The 27029-nt window shown below is 41.2% G+C and overlaps 1 protein-coding gene across 3 annotated transcripts in view; it reads right to left on the minus strand.

Annotated features, from left to right (window-relative positions):
• LOC114657387 (astrotactin-2-like) overlaps window positions 1–27029 on the minus strand; it is a 2479169-nt gene that overhangs the window by 599144 nt on the left and 1852996 nt on the right. For all 3 annotated transcript variants that reach the window (XM_028809185.2, XM_051931934.1, XM_028809183.2), the window contains 3 exons: window positions 25012–25136; window positions 13975–14079; window positions 10912–11091 (listed from right to left, as the gene is read on the minus strand). In XM_028809185.2, the coding sequence (XP_028665018.1) occupies window positions 10912–11091; window positions 13975–14079; window positions 25012–25136 (410 nt within the window). The remainder of the gene's footprint in view (window positions 1–10911; window positions 11092–13974; window positions 14080–25011; window positions 25137–27029) is intronic.

Consider the following 27029-nt stretch of genomic DNA (forward strand, 5'->3'; position numbering starts at 1 on the left):
TTAATAGACCTGCCATTGCTGTGTCTCAGACAGTATGGTGCCCTGAAATGGGGAACTATGCATAGAAAGTGTTGTCATTTCTACATGGTGAGACCGAAATGTATGCAAAGACCCCTAAATGAAAGTCTGCAATGTACTCTTTAATCATTTCTCAATTATTTGATTTGTAATTTTAAAATATGAACCAGAGGGGGAAAAAAAGGGAAAAAAAAATGTGTCCTTGTCCCAAACATTATGGAGGGCACAATATCTGGATGGGGAGGAAATCCTACAGTCGTGTGAAAACTGAGTAAACCCTATGAAATGTTTTTTTGTTTTTTTACATATGTGGACATTTCAGATTTGATCTTCATTTACATAGTATCCTAAGATAAAGGTGATGTAATTGAAGAAAAAGAAAATAATCAACTCAGTGAAAAATGAACAGGTATGCTGTTTCCATCAGTGGCAATATTAGCTAATATTGCCCCCCTCAAATGGACATTTTCTATAACTGTCTAGCAGTCTCAGACATTGGCTGGGAGAAAGTTTTCTGCAGTCCTTCCTACAGAATTCTTTCAGCTATGTGATGTTTGAGGGGTGTCTTGCATACCCAAATCCCCCTACAGCATCTTGATGCGATTCAGATCCATTTGCCATTCCAGATTCCTCCATGTCTTTTCCAGCCTTTCCTTGGTGGATTTCCTGGCATGGTTAGGGTTTTTGTCATGTTGCCCAGTCAGTGCTGCGTGATCTTTTGGCCTTGAGCATCTGCAGTTTAACGAGTTTTTTTTTGGTTTGTTTTTGTTTTTTCTGTTCTCTGAGCCCTCTGGACTTATCATCGTATTCAGTTGTAGAGACTTACAATATAACATTGCATATGGGGATGCTGTTTTCCTACTGATTATACAGTGTATCTGCTTGCTGTGCTACCCATCTAAGATGGGCTCCATTCTAAGTAATCAACATAGACCTCAGCGTTTACGTTTGCAAGGCACCATGCAATGCACATGTCTCTGTTATATGCCATTTGTTATGGGATTCATAAAAGCAGCATTAATGTTTGTGATGCGCCATCTGTTGGAATAACAAACACAATGCAATTTATTACTAAAATTAGTAATGTTTGTGATGGGCCATCTTTTAGATCAACAAAGACACAGCAACTGGACAGACACACAGACATTATCCTTTTATTAATCTGGATGTAATGTAAACTTGTATGAATTCATTTTTATTGCTTAATCATTATTATTCTTGTCTAATTTTATTGTTTTTCTTTTCTTGTAACTTTCTCTTTTGAAATCCTGTAAAGCACGTTAAGCTACATTCTTTGTGTGAAAATGTGCTATAGAAATAAATGCTCTGTACATTTCGCTCTGTACTTGTAATATTACTTTTGGATTGTATTGAGGATTACTTGTGTTCTATTTTGTGTATTGTATTGTAGTTACCCCCTTTTTCTTTGTCAGCCACTGCACGCCCAACCCACCTGGAAAGGGGTCTTTCCCTGAATTGCCTTTCCCAAGATTTATTCCGGGCAGCACAGTGGCGCAGTGGTTAGCGCTGCTGCCTCGCAGTTAGGAGACCTGGGTTCGCTTCCCGGGTCCTCCCTGTGTGGAGTTTGCATGTTCTCCCCGTGTCTGCGTTGTTTTCCTCTGGGTGCTCCGGTTTCCTCCCACAGTCCAAAGACATGCAGGTTAGGTGGATTGGCGATTCTAAATTGACCCTAGTATGTGCTTGGTGTGTGTGGGTGTGTTTGTGTGTGTCCTGCGGTGTGTTGGCACCCTGTGTGTTGGTTCCTGCCTTGTGCCCTGTGTTGGCTGGGATTGGCTCCAGCAGACCCCCGTGACCCTGTGTTCGGATTCAGCGGGTTGGAAAATGGATGGATGGATGAAAGATTTATTCCATTTTTTGCCTACAAGGTTTTTGTTTGGGAGTTTTTCCTTGTCTTCTTAGAGAGTCAAGGCTGGTGGGCTGTCAAGAGGCAGGGCCTGTTAAAGCCCACTGCGACACTCCTCGTGTGATTTTGGGCTGTACAAAAAAAAAATTGTATTGTATTGTAAATATTGGTGTTGTTGTTTCAAGGTCCTCTTTTGGATGAGCTTCAATCTTCTGGCAGATGTTCTCACATCATCGTCAAGCACCTTCCACTACAATGAAAAAATCATAGTGGATTCATGATAGTGAGCTGCCCAGGCTCTGATATCGCAAAGCAGCCTCAAACCATAACTTCTCCACCACTTTGGCTTACAGTTGGTATCAGGTTCTTCTGGTCAAATGACATCTTTGCTTTAAACCAAAAATGTCTTCTGGTGTTGTAGTCAAATAACTTTGTGTCATCTTTCCAGAGCACATTGTTTCAGCTAGGTGTTCATGGGCAGCCTTTAGTCTTGCCCTGGTGCTCTTTCTGGAGAACACAATGTACATTTTTGGTATATCATGTTGTGGCAGGCGGCTGGCATCCATGCCCAGCCTGGACGCCCCCGCACACTATATTGAGGGAGAGCAGCCCTGGACACTGCAATACCTCCCCCTGGACGCTAGATGGCTGCTCCCTTTGGGGTGGAGCACTGCCTCGGGTTCCCGCAGGGCTCCCTGGGAATTGGAGATGGGTGCAGCCCTGTTGGTTCCCTCAGGCACCGTGGGGAGCATATTCATCACACTCGGAAGTGCAGCCAGAACTTGGTGATCAAGCACCTGGAGCACTTCTGGGTGAACTATAAAAGGAGCCAGCAACCACCACTCAGCGGCCAGAGTCGGGAGGAAGAGGACGAGGTTGTCTGGGAGGAGTGGTGGTGCCAGAGGAGAAGTGCTTTGTTACTTGTGTGCTTGGGACTGTGTTGTGTCTGTGGGGTTCACGGGGAAGGTGTAGCCCACAGATGAAGAAAAATAAAAGTCTGTTTATTTCACATGTGCCTCCCGTGTCCAGTCTGTGTTGGGTCGGGCGCTATATAGCTTCATCTTACAATGTATATCTTTAGATACTGTTTAAAAGGAGATCAAATCTTGATGTGTCCATTTAACTCAAAAAAATAAAAAATCATTTCATGGGATGTACTTACTTTCTCACACGACTGTACACTCAAGGAGAACCTGCAAACTGCACAAAGTGACCAAGCTGAAAACTGAACTTAGGGCACTTTAGTGTTATTCGCTCAGTCGCAGATAGAGCTTCGCTGTTTTACACTTTTAATTCAGTTCTGGGTCACAGGGGGCACATTTCCTTCCCAGCCTTATGTTTTTATGTCTTTCTGGTGCATTTGTGATTCAAGAATAATGATTCTTTAGGCTAATATTGTTATTTACTTATATTATTTGTCTAATTATGTATTTTCAGGCAATTTTATTTGCCTATTATTTAGAGAGGTCTAATCTGCAGCTACTAGAAGCACTTCAGAGGTTCAACATCTTATTAAATATTAAAACATTAGAACTAGGGCTGGGAATTGATTAAAAAAATTAACTATTCATTGAATGAATATATGAAATTAATCAGGATTAATCGCATCTAACATTAACACATGTAATTATAAAACTAATGCATAAATCATTAAGTAAATAATAGTGAATTATAAATTTAACGTTGAATTAACACAAATTATTTTAAAAAATGTAATAGTTTAAATTTAAACAATGACCTTAAACCTGAACTTTTCACAAAATACTACTTGAGCAAGTACATCCCGAATTTGAATGACTTCCTAAAAGGTAAGTTGAAAATAAGGCAATAAGAAAGCAAGGTCAATGTATTAATGATTAAATTGGCACAGCATAAGAGACTCCATCCATCCATCCATCCATTTTCCAACCCGCTGAATCCGAACACAGGGTCACGGGGGTCTGCTGGAGCCAATCCCAGCCAACACAGGGCACAAGGCAGGAACCAATCCCGGGCAGGGTGCCAACCCACTGCAGGACACACGCAAACACACCCACACACCAAGCACACACTAGGGCCAATTTAGAATCGCCAATCCACCTAACCAGCATGTCTTTGGACTGGGAGGAAACCGGAGCGCCCGGAGGAAACCCACGCAGACACGGGGAGAACATGCAAACTCCACGCAGGGAGGACCCGGGAAATGAACCCGGGTCCCCAGGTCTCCCAACTGCGAGGCAGCAGCGCTACCCACTGCGCCACCCTGCCGCCCATAAGAGGCTCAGACATGCCCAATTTAAAATGAAACGATCCAAACGACTGTTGACTTTGAATGCACTTCTGAAGACTGACTTAATTGTCCCACCCCTTCGGACGGTTTAGCACATTGTGGCGAGCGGCTGGGGGTGGTACCCAGCCAAGATACCCGGAAGGACCGAAGGAGGGATCACACCTCCTCCAGGCCACGAGAGGGTGACCGCCCTGGTGGCTATGGGGACCACGCGAAGTAACATGGAATCTCAACCCTATAGGGGACCGTGGTCATCGTCAGGGGGCGCCCAGGCGCCTGTAGAGCCCTGGTCCTCAGCACTTCCGCCACACCCAGAAGTGCTGGGGAGAAGAAGACCAGGGAGTGCTTCTGGGTGCACAGCCGGCACTTCCGCCACACCAGGGAGTGCCGGCAGGAGCTCATTGGGAGGCACCTGGAGCACATCTGGGTGAAGATAAATGGGGCCACCTCCCTCCATTCGATGGCTGGAGTCGGGTGGAAAAGGACAGAGGTCGGAGGAGAGGAGAGGAGGCCTGGACTTGAGGGTGACTGGTACGAGAGTACTGGGCTGTGTGCACTGTAAATAGTAGAAATGTTCAATAAATATGTGTGTGGTTTTGAACCTTCGGTGTCTGCCTGTCTGTGTCCGGGCCGTCTTCCACAACATGTATAGGATTGATATATTTTTGGATGGTAGAATCGCGGTGTGCCTTAGGATTTTTTGAGTTAGAACAACATGCCACCACAAAAAAATGATTGGACAAACACTGCTCTACCTATACCTTTGCTCCTGGCATGCTAAAAAAGATCCCTGTCACTGCTATATTGTTTAAAAACTGACAACGTGCATTACTTGGATGGTTATGTTGCGGTCTTTGCATAAATTAGCGAAAATACTGTAAACTTGAATCATGGGTAGGGATAATCATCATCATACTTCTAATTCGTAGAATTTTGTCGTTATATTAGGGCAGTCAGAACTGTAAACTGGCTGGCAGACTGGCAAGTTACATATAGAGGGTACTAGAGACTTATTTTGGTTTTAGTGCTACTCAAAGATAACTGATTTAGCACTTATGTGCTATGACATTAATTTGATCTTCTTACAGAAACATGAAATGAAAAATAAAAAGAGAGAGAACGTCATTTTTACCTTCGTAACTTTTTTCCAGCATTGCACCAGGACAGCCGTAAACCCACCTGATGCTGACACTCCCCTGCATGTATGTCAATAGTATAAATCAAGAAAATGAACACCAGTGCTACGTATTGACAGGTGGCATATTGCTGCAAACCACGTAATACGAAATGTTAAACCTTTAAATGTAAACTATATTTCATAAAGTTTTAAAGGTAGTATATAAATACAGTACTGGATGTGTATGTAATTCTTTATGTTCACATTTAACTTATTTATACTATTGTTTTCTAATGTAAAAAAAATATGAAACTTCCACCCTGACCAAAGCAGTGCCAGAGGCATTTGCTTCACTGCCTGCCTGGGATGTGACAACATTTTTTAATGTATTAAACAGACCACATTAATCGAAAAAATTAATACGTTAACTTTCCCAGGCCTAATTAGAACATTAGGAAAACTTAGATGAGAACAGGCCATTCAGCCCAACAAACCTTGCCAGTCCTATTCACTTAATTCTTCCAAAATAAAATCAAGTTGAGTCGTCTTCTTCTTCTGTAGCCATTTCCATTTTTATATGTAGTCGCTAATTTTTTGACTAGACGCCTTTGAAGGTCCCTAAAGGTCTACTGTCTGCTACACTACTTGGTCACTTATTCCATGTGTCTCTAGTTCTCTGTGTAAAGAAAAACTTCTTAATGTTTGTGTGAAATTTACAAGTTTCCAACTGTGTCCCCGTGTTCTTGATGAACTAATGTTAAAGTCGCAGTCTCGATCCACTGGACTAATTCCCATCATTATTTTAAACACTTCAATCATGTCTTTCTTTTGCTTACACTATAAAGGCTCAGCTTCTTTAATCCTTCCTCATAATTCATCCCTTGTAGCCCTGGACTCATCCTAGTCGCTCTTCTCTGGACCTTTTCTAGTGCTGCTATGTCCTTTATGTAGCCTGGAGACCAAAACTGCACCAAGTACTCCAGATGAGGCCTCACCAGTGGGTTATAAAGACTTGAGCAGAACCTCCTGCGACCTGTACTCCACACATCAAGGTGCTATATAACCTGACATTCTGTCTGAACACTGTCTGGAAGTTGACAGTGTTGATTTCATGTTTGATATTTTTTTAATAAAATATTATAATCATCTGTGTGTTATTAGTTTAAGCATATTGTATTTGTCTATACTTGCGGCTTAGATGAAGATCAGATCACATTTTATGACCAATTAATGTAGAAAACCAAGTCATTCCACAGGTTCACATACCTTTTTCTTGCCGCTGTTCATGTGAAATCAAAAAAATGTGGGCAGTTCGTCACTGTCATTCTATACCTTATGTACCCCCATTAAACCCACCTTAACCACAGCTTCAGTAATTTCTTTGCTCTAGATTCTATAACCCAGATAATCTGTTCACTTTCTAAACAGTCTTTCTCCATTACTATCAGAGAGTACAACTTACATTGAGATAACCGAAGGTTGCTGGTTCGAATCCCCGTCACTGTCAAAAGAGATTCTACTCTGCTGGGCCCTTGAGCAAGGCTCTTAACCTTCAATTGCTCCAGTGGCGCTGTACAATGGCTGACCCTGTGCTCTAACCCCAAGGGGTGTGCGAAAAAGATGCATTTCACTGTGTGTTGTCCTGTATAACTATGTATGTGACAAATAAATAAAGAATTATTATTAAATAAATGTAATGGGAGAGAAGTTGCTTTAGATAGATAGATAGATAGATAGATAGATAGATAGATAGATAGATAGATAGATAGATAGATAGATAGATAGATAGATAGATAGATAGCTGATGTGAAAGGCACTATATGACAGATAGATAGATAGATAGATAGATAGATAGATAGATAGATAGATAGATAGATAGATAGATAGATAGATAGATAGATAGATAGATAGATAGATAGATAGATAGATAGATACTTTATTAATCCCAAGGGGAAATTCACAACGTTTAGTTATCTGCCAACTAATCTAACATACCCCATGTGCTCAAGGTGCCACGGTACTTTCTGCTAGATGGAAGAGCGACAAAGAGGCTATGGAAGGGGTGGGAACGGGCCTTTACAATACTATAGGTTTTGCGGATGCAACTCTTTATAAAGATGTCTTTAATGGAGTGCAAACATGTCCTAATAATCCATTCTGCTGTACGCACTATCCGTTGTAGGACCTTCTGATCAGATATTCTGCACTTTCTAAATGCACGGTATATACACTGCTCAAAAAAAATTAAGGGAAAACTTAATTAACACATTAGATTTTGATGAATTAAATATTCAAGTGGAACACCTTTATTGAGTAATACTGTGTAATCCATCAAGAACAAAATGATGCAACAATGGCCAGTGGAAGCCAAAATCACCAAACTGTTGAGAGCTGGATTCAACATCACACTGAAAATCAAAGTAAAAAATTTAAATTACAGGCTGATCCAACTTGTGTGAATTTCATCACAGCAACTCAGTAGGGTGTATGGCCCCTACGTGTCTGTATGCACTCCCGACAATATGTGGGCATGTTGCCGGGGGAGATGGTGGATGATGTCCTGGGGGATCTCCTCCCAGACCTGGATCAGGGCATTACTGACCTCCTGGACAGTTGGTCACATTACTTGGTGGTGTTGGATGCACCGATACATAACATCCCAGAGGTTTTCAATTGGATTCAGGTCATTCAATGGCATCAATGCTTTCATCATCTGGGAAGTGCCTACACACTCTGGTCATGTGGGGCTGGGCATTGTCCTGCACCAGAAGTAACCCAGGATCCACTGCAACAGAGTAAGGTCTGACAGTGGCTCTGAGGATTTCATCCCGGTACCTAGCAGCAGTAAAGGTACCATTACTTAGCACGTGGATATGCCTCACCAGACCATGCTGCAGGCTACATAACATTCACAGTGGCATCTCCAGACTCTTTCACGTCTGTCCCATGTGCTCAGTGTGAATCTGCTCTCATCTGTGAAGAGATCGAGGCACCAATGACAGAGCTGCCAGTTGTGCTATTCTGGTGAATGCCAATTGATCTGCATGGTGATGGGCTGTGAGCACATGGTCCCACTAGAGGGCATTGGGCCCTCATGCCATCCTCATGGAATCTGTTTCTGACATTTTGATCAGAAACATGCACAGCACTAGCCAGCAGGAGGTCATCTTGTAGGGTTCTGACAGTGCTTCCTCCTTACACACACCTACTGGGTTGATGCCCTTCTACGGCCATGTCTAGCTCTAATCATGTAATGGCCCATCTCCTGGTATCTCCCCCATACTCTTGAGACTGTGCTGGGAGACACAGCAAGCCTTCCTACGACAGCTCGTATGGATATGTCATCCTAAAGGAGCTGGACTACCTGTGTAACCTGAATCGGCTGCAGGTACTGCCTTATGCTACCAGTAGTGACAAAGACACTAGCAAAATGCAAAAATAGAGAAGAATCAGCCAGTCAGGAACAATGAGGAGAAAGCAATAGTCTGTGGCCACCATTTCCTTTTTGGAGTTGTCTTGCTGTTGTCTCTCCAAGTCACCTGTTGTCACTTTCATTTGCACCAAAGCAGGTGAAGTTGATTCACAATTACTTACGCTTCCTAACTGGACAGACTAAAATCCCCGTGAAGGTTCATTGACTTGGTGTTAGGCTATGATGATTAAGTATTCCCTTCATTTTTTTGATTGGTGTATAAACAGGGCATATACAGTCATATGAAAAAGTTTTGGAACCCCTCTCAGCCTGCATAATAATTGACTCTACTTTCAACAAAAAAGATAACAGTGGTATGTATTTCATTTCCTAGGAACATCTGAGTACTGCGGTGTTTTCTGAACAAAGATTTTTAGAGAAGCAGTATTTAGTTGTACGAAATGAAATCAAATGTGAAAAACTGGCTGTGGAAAAATTTGGGTCTCCTTGTAATTTTGCTGATTTGAATGCCTGTCACTGCTCAATGCTGATTACTTGCAACACCAATTTAGTTGAATGAGCTCGATAAGCTTTGAACTTTATAGACAGGTGTGTCCAATCGTGAGATATAAAGATATCCCTTTGACTCTCCTCTGAAGAGTGGCAGCATGGGATCCTCAAAGCAACTCTCAAAAGATCTGAAAACAAAGATTGTTCAGTCTCATGGTTTAGGGGAAGGCTACAAAAAGCTATCTCAGAGGTTTAAACTGTCAGTTTCAACTGTAAAGAATGGAATCAGGAAATGGAAGGCCACAGGCACAGTTGCTGTTAAACCCAGCAGGTCTGTCAGGCCAAGAAAAATACAGGAGCGGCATATGCACAGGATTGTGAGAATGATTACAGACAACCCACAGATCACCTCCAAAGACCTGCAAGAACATCTTGCTGCAGATGGTGTATCTGTGCATTGTTACAATTCAGCACAATTTGCACAAAGAACATCTGTATGGCAGGGTGATGAGAAAAAAGCCCTTTCTGCACTCGCGCCACAAACAGAGTCGCCTGTTGTATGCAAATGCTCATTTAGACAAGCCAGATTCATTTTGGAACAAAGTGCTTTGGACTGATGAGACAAAAATTGAGTTTTTGGTCATAACAAAAAGCGCTTTGCATGGCGAAAGAACAACACCGCATTCCAAGAAAAACACCTGCTACCTACTGTCAAATGTGGTGGAGGTTCCATCATGCTGTGGGGCTGTATGGCTAGTTCAGGGACTGGGGCCCTTGTTAAAGTCGAGGGTCAGATGAATTCAACCCAATATCAACAAATTCTTCAGGATAATCTTCAAGCATCAGTCACAAAGTTGAAGTTACACAGGGGTTGGATATTCCAACAAGACAATGACCCAAAACACAATTCGAAATCTACAAAGGCATTCATGCAGAGGGAGAAGTACAATGTTCTGGCCGTCACAGTCCCCTGACTTGAATATCATCGAAAGTCTATGGGATGATTTGAAGCAGGCTGTCAATGCTCAGCAGCCATCAAATTTAACTGAACTAGAGAGATTTTGTATGGAAGTATGGTCAGAAATATCTCCATCCAGAATCCAGACACTCATCAAAGGCTACAGGACGACAGCGTCTAGAGGCTGTTAGATTTGAAAAGGAGGCTAAACTAAGTATTGATATAATATCTCTTTTATGCACCTGTCTAATTTTGCTATGATGCATATTGCATATTTTCTGTTAATCCAATAAACTTAATGTCACTGCTGAAATACTACTGTTTCCATAAGGCATGTCATATATTAAAAGGAAGTTGCTACTTTGAAAGCTCAGCCAATGAGAAACAAAAATCCAAAGAATGAAGAGGGGCTCCCAAACTTTTTCATATGACTGTAAATTTACAGTTGGAGGACAGACACGTTATGAGGCTCACTCAGTGTCACACTGTTCTTCTAAGTCAGGAGTTGAATCAGCAGTCTTAGCATTAAAGTCTAATACCTTTGCCACTACACCACACTGCCCACTACTATAAAAACACAGTTTTCCTTATATTGATTTCTTCCGTTTTTTTTTTTTAGCGATTATTATTACTTTTCATATTTCTTGAAAGACAAATGTTAAACATGGGACTGTATGGTCTTTGACTCATAAACTAAAAAAAAATATCTTCCTCATGTGCTTAAGGCTTTGTATCTTGGAATTCCTGAAACGGCCTTACTTACCCTTCTGGTACTGTAGCCACAGCTGCTGCTGAACTTTTTTGCTGGGGAAGTAGATGGTACAAGTGAGCTCTGAGCCATACAGGGCCTCTGCAATGTAATGGCTGCCATATTCCTGGATGAATGATAGCAGCTCTTCTCGGCTGCTGTGAGCATTCAGCACTTTCAGGACTTTGGAGTAACCTGTGTGGAAAAGAGAGCCACATTAACAAGACATTTCAACAAAGCAATTCTAGAAGGGGTTCAAATCTCATTCCAGACACTGTCTATTTGGAGTTTGCTTTTCTGCCTGTTTGTGTGTGTGGATTTTTCTCTCCACATCCCAAGGACATTCTGTTTAGTTTAATAAGTAACTGTGACCTGGCCTGGTATGTGTGTGTGTGTGTGTGTGTGTGAGTAGACTCTGTCATGGATTAATGTTTATGCACAGTATTGCCAAGATACATCCTAGGTCCATGAACCTTGAATTCAAGTAAGCAGTTTATAAAGCAATGGGTAGTGGAAAACACCTGTGCATCATTTTAATGATTGAAACTTTTAGCACCTTAGTTTTACAGTGAACATTTCTAGTTCAGTTTTTATGATTGCTCAGCATTTTTCATACAGCACAGAAATAAGAAAGTGTTTGGGAGCAGTCAGAATAATGAATACCTCAATCTGTCAGTGATTCAAACATAACAAGTCAGGAAACTTGGAAACCAAAGTCTATTCTTGTGACATCAATGAGGCATGAATCATGGGACCAATCCTGGGTAGTGTGCCAGTCCAGTGCTAGGAACATTTACTTACACAGGAGTTTCCAGTATTAAACATCTTTGAAATGTGTATAGTAAGTCAGACTTGTTCCCAAAGGGTATGGGACACCACCATTTGTGCCCTTTGTCACTGATCTTGATTCATAATTGTTATGGAGTCACAGGGTAGAAGGAGTCCGGTTTGATGACCTCAGGATCAGATCTACGCTTTCTGCAGATGATGTGGTTCTGCTGGCTTCATTGGGTGGTGACCTCAGATGTGCACTTGGGTGTTTTGCGAGTGTAAAGCAGTCAGGATAAGGATCAATACTTCCAAGTCTGAGGTCATGGTTCACAGCCGGAAAGGGGTGGAGTTTTCCTCCAGATTAGAGAGCAAGTATTTCCTCAAGTCGAGGAGTTGAAGTATCTCAAGCTCTTGCTCACAAGTGAGGAAAGTAGGGTCCTAAAGATCGAAAGGCTGATCGTAATGCCATCAGCAGTTATGGAGACTTTGTACCGGTCAGTCATGGTGAAGACAGAGTTACTCGACTTACCAGTCAATCAGCATTCCTTGCCTCACATATGGCCACAAGCTCTGCATAGTGACTGAAAGAACTAGATCACGGATACAAAGGTTGGAAATGACCTTCCTAGGCTCAGCATTACAGACAGAGTGAGGATCACAGACATTCATGAGGAGCTGAAATAGCCACTGAAAGGAGCCAGTTGAAGTGGTTCAGGCATTTGAGCAGGATGCCTCCTAGACACTACCCTGCAGGGATGTTTCTAGTATGTCAAAAGGAGGCCTCAGGGCAGACCTAGGACATGCTGGAAAGATTATATCTTCCAGCCTGCCTGAGAATGCTTCGGTATCCCCCCAAAGGAGCTAGAGGAGTTGGCAGAGAAAAGGGATATACACCTAGATGGATGGATGGATGGATGGATGGATTTGAAATATGGGTAAACAGGCAAACTCAACTCTGACAGCATTCTGGCTCAGCACTGGAAAATAGTGGCCTCGTTTATAAAATGATCATACAAATAGATTTGATCGTACATGAAAATCGAACAAAGTTGGATTGATAAAACTTGGAATTGATGTGAAAACGTTCTTTAGTGTATGCGTTTTGAACAGCATGTATACAAATGTTTCTCTGCCCACATGCGCCAGTCGTCTACTGGTTGCTCACTGTTTTTCAGTCTGGAGGCCTACTCTTAATGGCATAATATTTTCATGAAAACTGTAACAAAAGAAAAAGGTTCAGCTAACATTTAGATAAGGGAACCTTAAAACATTGTTAATATTTAAGATTGTATTTTAATAAAAAAAGGAAAACATGGATGGTGTTTTGATTTATGAATGTCTAATAGAAAGTAACACTAAACATTCAGTACTTTTATTAAAATTTCTAATTAAAATTTCATAACACTAAACATAACAAATTTCATATCGTGGACATATTGTATTGTGAAACTTGAGTCTCAATATACTAAATCCAAGACAGGATGCACAAGATTATTATTTTTTTATTGTTCTTGAATAACAGAATCGTTTTCTCAAGGAAGTACGATATCAGTCGTTGCTTTGTATTATTTTCTCAAGTTAAGGAACAATTTTCTGGAAATCACAGCAAAATGAAACTTAAAATTTGCTCTAGGTGAGCTCGCTAACACAACAGCAACTGATAACAACAATGATAGCAACTGATGAAAATTCATTTGATATGTAAGACTGTTTGCATTAGTTGTTTCTCCTAGTGGTGTAATGACGTTGGATGATTTGTTGCACGTCTGCTTTGCGTTGCTTTGTGTCAAACTGTAATGGCTAACGTAGGCACTGTTTCAGTACCAAAATCTGATCCGATTATTTTTTGGCACACCAACCTTGTCCCTTCTCCTGGCCCGTTGTGAGCTTATCATAGCTGTTTATGTGCCCAATGTGATTTGGTCCCCTTTTTCGGAGTCTTCTGCGTCTTCTTTGCAGAATGCCCTCTTGGTCCAAACATGAATGTACTTCCTACACAAGATGTTTTAGTAACCCATGTTTCAGTTATCATAAGATATCCAATAAACTAAGTGTTAAACTATATGCTTTGGGAAATATTTCATTTTTACGAGATCTCATGAAAATCGTTCCATTTTCTCAAGGAAACGAAACTTTGTTTTCTCAAGAAAATTATTCCATTATCTCGAGAAAACAACAAAAGAAATTATAATACATGTCCTCTCTTGGCTTCTTTACGAATATGATTGGACTAAGTGTATCGTCTCATGCCTTTTGGTTACCTGTGTGGATAAAAACAGTACTACCTCCAGTATATAAAATACTTACCTGCAGAAAGGGTAATTGCACTGAGTTTTACTTTGTAGAGGTTACTTCGTACTCTCCACTGCTGCACCATGGGGTATCCTGTTGCTTCATTGTGTTTGGAATCCCCTATATTGTAAAAAAAAAAAAGCCATTAATAATGTTGTCCTTTTGTCTCTGGAATCAGAAAACACTGTAAGAATGTCCTGTTGATGGTACAATACCACAAAATGACAAGTCAAGTGTTTTCACTTCTTGCAAAAAAGCCAGTCTTTGATATGAATCGATCAATCAAGCTTTATATTATATAGTCCCTTCTTCTTGACAGAGAGGCCCCAGTCAGTTTGGATGGGCTGCAACACTTCCAGCATCATCACACTGAGTACTGGAGCGCCGCAGGGCTGCGTGTTTAGTTCACTGCTCTTCACCCTGCTGACTCACAACTGCACAGCCACGCACAACACCAACCACATCATCAAGTTTGCGGATGATACAACGGTGCTGGGACTGATAAGCAGGGATGATGTAACAGCATACAGAGATGAGGTGGAATGGGTGTCCACATGGTGTGAAGACAACAATCTATCTCTCAATGTCGACAAAACAGAAAATCACATCCTGCCCACATCCCACTTAGCATCAACGGTTTTGATGTGGAGACTGTTAGGAGTACCAAGTTCCTCGGTGTGCACATAACTGAGGAACTTACGTGGATGCATAACACCTCATCACTAATCAAGAAAGCCCAGCAAAGACTACACTTCCTGAAGTGAGCAAGTCTTCCCCCTTCCATCCTCACCATGTTCTACAGAGGCACCATTGAGAGTGTTTTGACCAGCTGCATCACTGTCTGCAACATATCTGACCACAAGTGCCTGCAAAGGATAGTGAAGACAGCAGAGAACATAATTGGGGTGCCTCTCCCTTCACTACAGGACGTATTTTACAAACGCAGTGTCTGCAAAGCCTGCAGCATTGTGCAGGACCCCTTACACCCCTCACATGGACTTTTCACACTTCTGCCATCTAAGAGAAGATACTGCAGCATCAGAGCCAGATCTGCCAGGCTGCAGGATAGTTTTTACCCCCAAGCTTAACACCAGGCTGCCCCCTGGGACCTTCCACATGGCCTCAACCACATCTAAAAACAGAACTTTTATACATGTGAGCCACTTTCCTGTAAAGCTGTAAAGACAAGTGTGCATGTAAAAAAAGTATTTTGCACACTGTACTTTGACATTCTTTGATATTCTTCTGCTGTGAAACTTTCTGACCTGTCATTGTTTACACGTCTTAAACAACTATTATCATACACTGATAATTTCTGTATTATCTATATCAATTATTTATTATACTACATATTTATTGACTATATCTATGTATCTAGATTGCATAATACCATACATTGCATCAATCTTGTCTTTGCACAATGTCTTCTCTTGTTTGTGTTTTAATTTTAATTTTAAATTTTAATTTTAATTCTATTTTTAATTTAATTTTAATTTATTATTTGCACTTCATGTTGTTACACTGTGAACCCTGAGCTTCACAATTTTGTCTGTCTGTATACTTGTATATGGTTGAGATGACAATAAAGTGCGCTTTGACTTTGAAAATTCCACCACCGTCACAAACTGTTTGACACAGAAAACAGGACCCAATGCTCAATCTAATAATTAGTGTAAATAGCTTTCTGAAACCCATGTGATCTAATTTACTTTGTTATCAGGGCCGTCTTAACAGCATCATAGGCTCCCAGACAAAATAGTGCACTGGGGCTCCTGTTTTGACAGCAAAACAGAAACATACATAGGTGTCAGAAACATCATGGGCTCCCAGCCAGTGCACATTGTGCCCATATGTTAAGATGGCCCTGCTTGGGATATGATACCAGTCCAACACAGACTCCCTCATGCACACACCTCACATTTCAACAAAGCCATTTTGGAATCAACAGTCAACAAAACATGCTTATGTTTGGGATGTGAATGGAAAACTTTAGGGTCTGGAGGAAAACTCAGGCAGATATGGAGCAACCTGCTACATGCTGATTAGCACATGCAATTAAGAGTTTCACTGTAGTCTGTAGATGTGACGTTATAAATCTACAAACTGCAGAGAGATAGCAAACCCAGGACACTAATCTGTAAGGATGTACTCACACTGGCAATTTATTCCGTGCCCGAGCACTTTTGTCTGCATGTAACCTTGCAAATTCTAATTCGTTTGACTAGTGTGATCGCTCTGTGCTGAGCCAACCATATTATGCCATGGCCCGCTTGTAAGAGGTGTGCCTTTGCACAGTTCAGTAGGATTCGAGAACAGTGTGATCGCTAAACGTGCCCGAGCATGAAAGCAGACATGACGTCAATGATGCGACAAGTCAAATAGTGCAATTCTCATTTCATTCAACACCATTTGAGTTAAAAACAGGTTTTTATTCTCACCTTACACATGAATATGAATTGTAGTTGGCAAGAAAAGCTGCAAATTCCTCCCTTAACATCATTTGTCACTATAAAAATCTCATATGTGCAGCATGATTAATAGCAAAACTCTTTGCTGCACCCTCAATAAATCTGTAAGAGGGTAGAGCATTATCATGCCCTACACAACTCCAAAACAACCACAAAATAAGTTAAATTATTTTGACATGCATGTTGACACTCCATGTTCGGACCTTGTTTTGGCTTTACACAAAGTCACATGGTCATGACAAAATCTTGCCTGGGCCTAGAGCGTTAAGCACAGTGTGAGTGCAGACCAGTGGGGGGAGTAGGGAGCGGGGACAATCAAACTTGGGCATGGGAGGGAACAAATGGGCCTAGTGTGAGTATACCCCAAGACAGCAACACTAAGCACTGTGCTGCCCACAAATAATAGAAATCAATACAAATAATTAAAAGCAAATCAAGCAGTAAAATTTACATTCATTCATTCATTCAGACATCATCAATCACACTAAATCCAGTTCAGAATTACATTGTAGCATCAGGTACAAACAAGTTAGACAATATAGACACAGCCTAACATTCAGGTGCTTTCGGCGACTAAGTTTACTGATAGGAAAGTTAAAGCATTTCACATTTTACTTCATCCAAAAGCCAGTTATTACATTTTTGTTTATGAAACAGTTTATAACACTGAGTCATATTCAAAGTAATACAATAACAATGTAATTCCATGTGTAGATAATATTAAATATGTGTTATTTTTAACAGCACTTTACAATGGAGTTGGTGGCTCAACATCTTTAATACTAGAATCCCTGAAGCCTACGAAAAAAGTTGTAATCCCGGGCCACCTTAAATTCCTTTGCACCTCTTCGTCAGTGTCTTTTGTTTTGTAAACGTGTCGATCAGTACAAGCAGCAAGCAGCCTGCTATCCCATCCCATCTCCCTCGACAGAGCTCAACTCGGGCAATAAATTCTCCCAGCTCAAGTCTGTTGTAGCGGACGACCAGGACTCATGCCCGGTCTGGACGCCCCTTTGTCACTAGATCCGGGGGAGCAGCCATGGGAGCCATGCTACGTCCCTCAGAACCTTTGTTGACAGTCCCTTTGGGTTGCATCGGGGCCACTTTCGTGGAACACCGGAGCTCTTCTTGGTTGGGCTCCATGGCCTCTGCCAGGGAGAGCTGCATGGCTTAACGAGCCCGTTGGGGTGGGAGCACAGCCACACCTGGAAGTGTAGCCGGAAGTACGTCAACGAGCACCTGCAGCACTTCTGGGTGGGCTATAAGAGGAACCTGCAGCAACTACTCAGGGCGCCAGAGTCGGGAGGAGAAGGACACAGCTGCCTGGGAGGAGTAGTGGAGGAAGACAAAGAGTGTCATTTGGGGTGATTTTTCTTTGTGTGTTTTGGGGACTGTATATGGCCTGTGGGACACGGGGAAGACATGCCCCATGGCTGAAGAAAAGATAAATCTTTTTTGTTTATTTTACCCATTCCCTTGGTGTCAGTCTGTGTTCGGGTCATCGCCAACCAAGCGCCAACATCACACTGTTATCAGGATGTGAGATGCCTGGAGTTGTATAGGGTAAATAATATATCATTATTTGGAACACATACATATCATATGTGTTCTGTGTGTACAACAATCTGTGTAAATGTAGGATGAAATGCGAGGCAGGAATTGTTAAACACATAACTAAAAAAAAAAAAGGTAAAGGTTAGCGTTTTTATTTTTTATTCAGTTTTATTCTCTCAGTCGCGTTCACGCTCACCCCGATATGACACTGCTGTTTTTACATAAAGACGTGCTATAACAGAGGTGAACTCAGATGAGGATGAGGGTTCTACATCGGGGAAAGAGAACAGAATCCCTTCCTGCAAGAAACGTCTACTCACACATAAGAACAACGCAACTGTACCAGGCGTAAAGGTGAAAGGTGGCACTGTTTGGATGCAGCAACAGCCAGTCAGTCTGCCCCACACCTGTCCTTCAACGAAACAACACGGCTTACAGAGCTCGCCAATGGTCTTTATATGAAAAACATGTATATGTTACCTATATAAAAGCCAGATCGAATGTTATTCAAATTGATTTATTTACGTATCTTCCTACAGTGTAAAGTCACAAGTAGCCTGCAGAGCTTCCTCTGTTTGATTGACTTATGCAAACAACTATTTTGTGTTTTATATTTGTAACTAATTTAGACCACTTTACAGCCATTTGGTTTCACTTTAACACTAAAGAGTCTTTTTTGTTAATCCAGTCAAATGAAATCCACTGGGATTCAATGTTGTCTAACAATAAAATGTGAAAATGTCCAAGGGGTGAAGACTTTTTATAGGCTCTGTAGCTTTGAGGCTGCGGTGCTAATCACCAGTAATTAAACAACTCAGATTTATAAAGTCAATACATTCCTGGCATGTCTATAACACTTTATGCATAATAAGGTGTATGTAAATAAGATTCTCCATTATGTTCAAAAAATACGCATAAACAGACATCTGCCTTGTTTTAGTTAAGCAGGAACAAAGCCAACCCTTGTTATCTTGCAGGAACCGAAGCCTGCTTTGAAATTCTTGTCAGCGTTTGCGCTAAACGCATATTAATGGAGAGAGTAATGGCTCTGCACACTTTCAAACAAATGCGCTCAGTCATTTTCGAGTGAGCATAGCAAGGGGATGACCTCCGAGACAATTCCGAAGCAGCCGTAATGAAAAGGTAAACTTTAAAATGCCCTGATAAATTACTAAAGGGTGGATGTTATGTCAACAGAGTGCTATTATAAAATCAGCCTGCCCATCATACATTATTCAAGGAAGAATGCTCTTCAGCTTGCCTTTGTGTGGACATTGTAGGCTCTAAAAGTACCCTGTGTTTGTCTGAGGCTGATATTAATTTACTGCATAATGCACTGAAAGGCTACAAAATACAGCTAAGAATATCACAGGGCTAACAAAGTGTTAAGTCCGGAAATACGTTATGCATTTTAATGAGGGGTCAACATAACAGAAGATAGGCAGTGCGATGTAGTGGTTAAGTTTTAGGAGCCCAAAACCCGAGATTGTGGGTTGAAATCCTGCTACTGTCTGTGACTTTACCTCCAGAGAGTTGGGTTGATGCTCCCGACTTGCTCAAGTGTAACAGTAATTACAGTTTTTTTTTAAACAAAGTATTAAGTCCAGATACTAGACGATAGGCAGGGTGGCATAATGGTTAAAGCTTCAGACTCCAAACCCCAAGGATGTGAGTTCAAATCCGGCTAGTGACACTGTGTGACCATGAGCAAGTCACTTCACCTGCCTGTGCTCCCATTGGCAAAACAAAAGAAACGTAATCGATTGCATTTCAAATATTGTAAGTTATCCTGGATAAAGGGGTCACCCAAAAAGTTAATAGTGCATATTATTTAAAATGTAGGTGGATTATCAGGGAAGAAAGTGGGCTTCAACTGAACTTACTTGTGATTTTTCTAACAAAGTGTTAAGTTCAGAGATACATAATACATTTAAATGAGGGTTCGAGATACTAGAAGATAGGCAGTGTGGCGTAGTGGTTAAGGCTTCAGACTCCAAAAATTGAGACTGCGGGTTCAAATCATGGTACTGACATTGTGTGACCGTGAGCATGTCACTTGACATGCCTGTGCTCCAACTGGAAATACAACATAAATGTAATTAACTCTTTCAGGGCGGATGTCGACTTTTGTCGAAATTCATTGGTAGAGGACGGTAATCAGCTGTAAACTGTGACAAAACGCACCGTTATATTTTAATTCGACTCTCTTTAAAGTTAGCTTTGTTGATTTGACCGAGATTTCCTGCACGTGCGTGAGCAGCGAAGATGAAACACCCCCTCAAATGGCATCGACATCTGGCGAAAGACCAAAGCGAATGCGAAAAACAAAATACTCTGTGGACGATGTTTTGCATATCATATCACTGAGTCGGACTCTGAGTTGTTGGATTTTGATGTAAGAGATCTGGAGATCGGAAATGATAGTGAATGGACCAGCGTCAGCTGATCGTGGTGCTGAACATGTCCATGTAGCTAATAGGCCTACGGCAACATTCACCCGGGAGGACCACCTCTTACGATGCCGAGAGGTAAAAACCAGATTGTGTTACACTGCGACCACTACTGCTGGTCAGCCGGCCCATTGCGTATTCCTGCTGGTCACTGAGTTGCCCCCGCTGCTGCCACAGTTGCCGAACGGGCACCGACAACAGCCACGGTATGCAGCAAAGGACATTTTATATTGATTTCTGTGCGCTTTTCAGAAAACTGGAAAAATATTCAGCCCTCAAAGAGTTAATTAAATTTCAAATGTTGTTAAATCATCTTGGATAAAGGGGTCAACCAAAAAATTTTCAAAAGTTTATTGACAGGGAAGAAGGTAGGCTTAAACTGAACTGTGGGCAGTACAATAATTACAATTTTGTAACAAACATTAGATCCAGAGATACGTAATGCTTTTCAACGAGGGCTCAAGATACTAGAAGATAGGCAGTGTGGCCTAGTGGTTAAGGCTTTAGACTTCAAGCCCGGCAGTTGTGGGTGCAAATCCTGTTACTGCCTGTGACTTTACCTCTATAATGCTGTGTTGATGCTCCCAACTTGCTCAAGAGCAACAATAATCCATATTACTAACCGAGAATGGTAAACCGGATGGCATGGACCCAGGTACACGGCGATGGACGCAGGAGACGTACTGCGCAGGCGCCGACAGCGTGCGTCTCATAAACCGGCAGCGAAGTGTGATCCACCGCGCACAAAGGAGTCACCGCTCAAAAACGAAAGAGCTCTTGACGTGAATGAGAAATGAAGCAACAACGCGCCCATAACTAACGACTACCGACACGGACACACAAAAAAGAGGATACTGCGCTGCAGCCCAGATTCAAACAGAAGAGGCTACGGAGGCCCCACAGGTCCACAAAGATAGAACGGAAGGCGCGGGAAAGTATGAAAGGCAAAGGCGCCTACACAGCATAGTGAAACCTGACATAGTACGGACGGCGCAGGCGTCACCGCCATATTGTGAGTGGCACTACTGCGGAGTGAAGGCGAAGGTGTCAATGCCATATTGTGAGTGGCACTACTGCGGAGTGAAGTTGGGAATAATATGCTGCTTGGGATTGTACAAACCCGCTCGACTAATGGAGCTACAAACACGAGCCCGCATGGATAAAGAAAATAAACGTGGGCGCCTACTACTCGCGTCTGACACCGCGGAAGCAAAACTGTCTCAGCTCCAGAACCAAACAGCTCCACTAACAGAGCTACAAAAACGGGTCAGCATGGACAAATACAATGAACATAGGCGCCTACAACGCGCATCTGAAACTGTGGAAGCAAAGCAGGCACGGGGGGTTGGCGAGCGAATCGAGCAGGGGGCGAAGCCCCCTAGTTACAATTTGTTTAACAAAGCGTTAAGTTCAGAGATATATAATACATTCAAGTGATGGTTCAAAATTCTAGAAGACAGGCAGTGTGGCGTAGTGGTTAAGGCTTCAGACTGCAAAACTTAAGTCTGCGGGTTCAAATTGTGGTACTGACACTGTGTGACCACGAACAAGTCACTTCACGTGCCTGTGCTCCAACTAGAAGTACAACATAAATGCAATTAATTGTATTTCAAATGTTGTTAAGTCACCTTGGATAAAGGGGTCAACTAAAAAATTAATACTAGAAATTATTTAAAATGAAAGTGGATTGATAGGGAAGAAGGTGGGCTTAAAATTAACTGGGGGCAACAATAATTACAATTTATTTAACAAAGCGTTAGCTCCAGAGACACGTAATGCATTTCAATGAGGGTTCAAGGTACTAGAAGATAGGCGGTGTGGCCTAGTAGTTAAGGCTTTAGGCTCAAGCCCAGCGGTTATGGGTGCAAATCCTGCTACCGCCTGTGACTTTACCTCCATACAGCTGTGTTGTGCTCCCAACTTGCTCAAGTGCAACAATAATTACAATTTGTTTAACAAAGTGTTAGGTCCAGAGATGCGTAATACATTTAAGTGATGGTTCAAAATACTAGAAGATAGGCAGTGTGGCGTAGTGGTTAAGGCTTTGTACTCCAAAATGTGAGGTGGTGGATTCAAATCATGGTGCTGACACTGCGTGACCCTGAGCACGTCACTTCACCGGCCTGTGCTCCAGCTGGAATGCTGACAAAAATGTAATCTTATCGAGTGTGTTTGACTCATTTAAAGTCAAAATGTCTAATCATTCTTAATATAAGATACAATCATTAAAAAAACAAAATTGGCAACAGATATTTAGACTTGTACTTAGAAAAAGCATCTTACATATCTTAATTTGAAAAAAATCTCTCAAATAAATCTCACTTTAAGCAGCCTGGCACCCTTATGCAGGTTTAGTTCCTGCCTTTTCTCAAATGCTGCTATGATAACGTTGGCCCCCAACAACCCTAAAAAGGATCAATAGGGTTTGAGAGTGTTACACCTGTCATATGATGTTAAAAAATAACTTTATAGCATACATTGCTTGCATCACTTATGATGCGTCTGTTAGATCAACTGTAACAGAACTGCAGATTATTGAAGGGAAAAGGTCTGTCGGTAGAAGATTAACAATATCACAAAGAGCGTCTGTAATTCTGCCTCAGGTGTAGGTTACGGTGTCGTACCTGTAGAGATAACAAAGTACGCTTGTATCAGATGTTTTGAAGGTGCAAAGCAAACCACCTAAGCCTTCATGTTTGATCTGACTACTAAGCTAAGATTATGTTCAAGTCTCTAGAGAAATATCATACACAAGAACTTAAAGGATTTTTTTGAAAGATGGATACTGTGATGTGTGTTTTAAACTACAAAGTGGAGTTCTCCTTTGCTGGAAGAAAGAGGAAACTTCAGAGTTACAGAGTAATGGAATATTGGAGAACAAGGGCAGGCAGCAAATGACGTGTCCAAGACCATTCACTGCTGTAATGCATCAGAGCAGAACATTCGCACCTCACAGTTAAGGACTATACTGATCTAGGAGAAAGAAAGAAACGTTATTTATTGAAAAGACGGACCGATCACAAAAAACAAGTAAGTCACTTAAATAGGTTAACACGAACTTGATCATAAGTTCATGTTGGACTTGAGCGTTAGGAAGGCCCAGGCTGGTGCTGTTGACCTATGTTGACCTATGACATACACATATGTCTTGGCAATGGCATCTGTATAGCTACATAGAGGCTATAAACTCTTAATACACTACTGCATACAATGCCTATGTGAAATATTCACCCACATGGGAGATTTTGCATTTTATTGTTATACAACTTTGAATCTTAGTGGATTTAATTTTTTGATATTTTTTAGACACTGATTAACAGAAAAAGACTCCTTAATGTCAAAGTGAAAACGGATCTCTGCAAAGTGATCAAATTAATAGGACTGCCTTGTTCCGTGATTTCACCATTTTTGTCTTTTCTCTGTTTCCTTTCCTTTTTTTGTAATTATTTCCAGTTTGATTCCGGGCCTACAGGGTAGGTGCAGGATTAGAACTAGTGACAATATGGCCTTCAGAACATATCACATGAAGGGCATGTACCAAATCTGTATCAGTACAGCAGTGGACACTAGACTGTATTTTTGCTGATGTTTTGGTAATTACCTATTTCTGTTGCATGTAACATTTTTTGTTGTTGAAAACAATTCAACATTTTTGACATGTTTTTCTGATGCTAAGCATAGCACTAAGGAGGCTAAGACACAAATAAATTTCCAGTTTCATTGTGCATGTGTGTTTTGTGTTTAAATTTATTTGCAAATCGGGAACCCATTTAGCATCACCGGGCTGCGTAACCTGCATGTCTTTGGACTGTGGGAGGAATTACCTTTTCCTTTATTAGTAATTTTCTTCTCATTTTCCCTTTTGTATTTGAGTAGCTTTCCTTTAATTTAAGCACTGCATTATTGAACATTCGGGTTATTGTTTAGTTTTACAGTGGGCTGGCGCCCTACCCGGGGTTTGTTTCCTGTCTTGCGCCCTGTGTTGGCTGGGATTGGCTCCAGCAGACCCCCCATGACCCTGTAGTTAGGATATACTGAGCTGGATAATGGATGGATGGATGTTTAGTTTTAGTTTAAGAATTTTTATTTAATTATTGTTATTTAGCATCTCTTTTTGTTTAATTGAGGTACTAGGGTGTTGTACCATGTTAGCCATTATGAATGTAGAGAAAAGCCAAGCAAAATGACACCTTTTATTGGCTAACTAAAAAGATTACAATATGCAAGCTTTCAAGGCAACTCAGGCCCCTTGACTCAACCATTACATCTTGCCTGAAGAATGGGCCTGAGTTGCCTTGAAAGCTTGCATATTGTAATCTTTTTAGTTAGCCAATAAAAGGTGTCATGTTTAATTGAGTTAATTATTAGATATTTGTCACTGTTAACTAAATATCACTATAATAACAAATTCTTTTTAGATTTATTTATTGGGTTTGGGATGTTCATTTTTGGGTTTTGGCCAGATTATTTATATATTCATAACAATGAGCATTGCACATAAATTCCATATCAAATAAAACATTAATTCTCTTTTGCTGTTCATTTTGTGTTTTCAAAATAGAAAAACGTGATGAACCTACCAGTCAGGAGGCTCAGGTTAGGAAGTGGCTCAGAAAGAACTCCACGGCACTGCTCTTCAACTGGAAGGGGGATCACCATCAGGCCATCAGCCAACTGGGGGAAGTCTTTTATAAAGTTATTATCCCTAAAGTGTGGAAAAGAAAAAAAAAGAAATATCATCCATCAATACTGTTGTAATAATCTGAAAGTGAAAGCCCAAAGTTTAAAAACTCCAAAGGATAATTCTTTGAGAAATTTTGTTACATAACAGAACAAGATGCTCTATGTTGTAAATGATCCTTTCACTTTCCGAAGCCCCATTTTTCGGATACGGGTTCCTCAGGCTAATAGCAGTATCAGGTGTGGAAAATTAATTAACATTAAACATCACATTAAAGAAGGTGCCAGTTTATTGTGCATTCACACACTCAACTACATAAATAAATAAAACATCAAAAAATATAAAGCAATGAGACAACAATAATTATCAGTAAAACATCAATACAAATATAAAGCACTAGTCATTTAGCCCGTTACAATAACGGGCGCTAGAACAGTAGTGCATAAACATTAGTAGGAACAGTCTATATTAAATGGCAAGGGACTTTGACCTCATTCTTTTTGTTGGTCGTATATTTCTTTCTTTCAGCCTTTCTTTTGTATATGTTTACCTGCTGAGCTGACCGTTCTTCGTGGGCTGCCGCCGTGTATTGTGTATCTTTAACTTTCAGTGACAGTAATACTGTCTTGTATGGCTCTATTCAATAAGGGCGCGCACAAAAAGGCGAGCTTCAAAAGGGCGACCTCAATTGAGCGCGGCGAATAAAGGCGTTCGTAGATAATTTAGTTCAAATGGTTCAGTAATATGTGAAGAGCAACAAAGGTGCAGATCTTTATTTACGTGCGCCTTTATTCGCTGCGCCCAATTGAGGTCGTCCTTTTGAGGCTCGCCTTTTTGTGCGCGCCCTTATTGAAGGATGCCTGTGCGCGCCCTTATTGAAGGATACCGTCTTGTACGTCCGCTGGCTTGTACGTCCGTAATATACCTTTAATAAGGCGGTAACACAGGCGTGCGCGTCGGTAATATGCCTTTAATCTCCTCTGACAGTAATACTGGCTTGTATGTGGCTGTAATATGCGTCACTGTATTGTGTACCTTTAATTTCCTCTCGCAGTAATACTGGTTTGTATTTCCGTAAAACGCCACTAACTTTCTCTGACAGTAATATCGCGCATCGCACCGTGCCCCGCGCATGCGCACTTCATCAGAAGACACCCACACACGGACACCTGGACGCACTTAGGGATTTTATATATATAGATAAGCAAAAGGAACAATCCCAGGATGGGGTGCCAGCTCATTGCTACCGCCGCGCCACCATGTCCACACATGTTTAATTATTAACAGTATACATATCTGTATAATGATAAATATATCAATAATGCATTTCATCTTAAAAATTATATAAAGAATACAGCCTAGTATTCTAACAGCACAAATTTCCAAGAGGATAGCTCTTGGATATCTCAATCGACTTATAAGCCATTCGTTATCAAATAACGCACCCTCTTCTATTGAATTGAATTGAATTGAATTCATTTATTGTTACTGTATGGTACAAAAAGATTCACTATGCAAATCCTCCATAAATTTATTTCCTATAAAATGATAAAGAAACAATATTAATAATAATACAATGAAAACAATGAAAAATATACACTATTAAAGCATAAGTACAATATACATAAACAGTTCTACCAGGAGCACTGATTGAGTGCATTTATAGCTCGTGGGATGAAACCGTTTCTGAACCGCGAGGTCCATACAGGAAAGGCTGTGAAGCCTATTGAATTTCAAACAGACTGTGTGCATAGCTGTGTTATAAACATTCTCCAGGGCTAGATGCTGTATCCCGATAGTCCTCTGCGCTCTCAACACGACCCACCGTAGAGTTTTCTGATCAGCTGCTGTAGAGCTGTGATTCCACACTCAGATACAGAGGGTTAACATACTCTAAGTGGTGCAGTGAGAGTAACA

The sequence above is a fragment of the Erpetoichthys calabaricus genome, chromosome 9, assembly GCF_900747795.2.
Source record: "Erpetoichthys calabaricus chromosome 9, fErpCal1.3, whole genome shotgun sequence".
NCBI classification, from domain to species: Eukaryota; Metazoa; Chordata; class Cladistia; order Polypteriformes; family Polypteridae; genus Erpetoichthys; species Erpetoichthys calabaricus.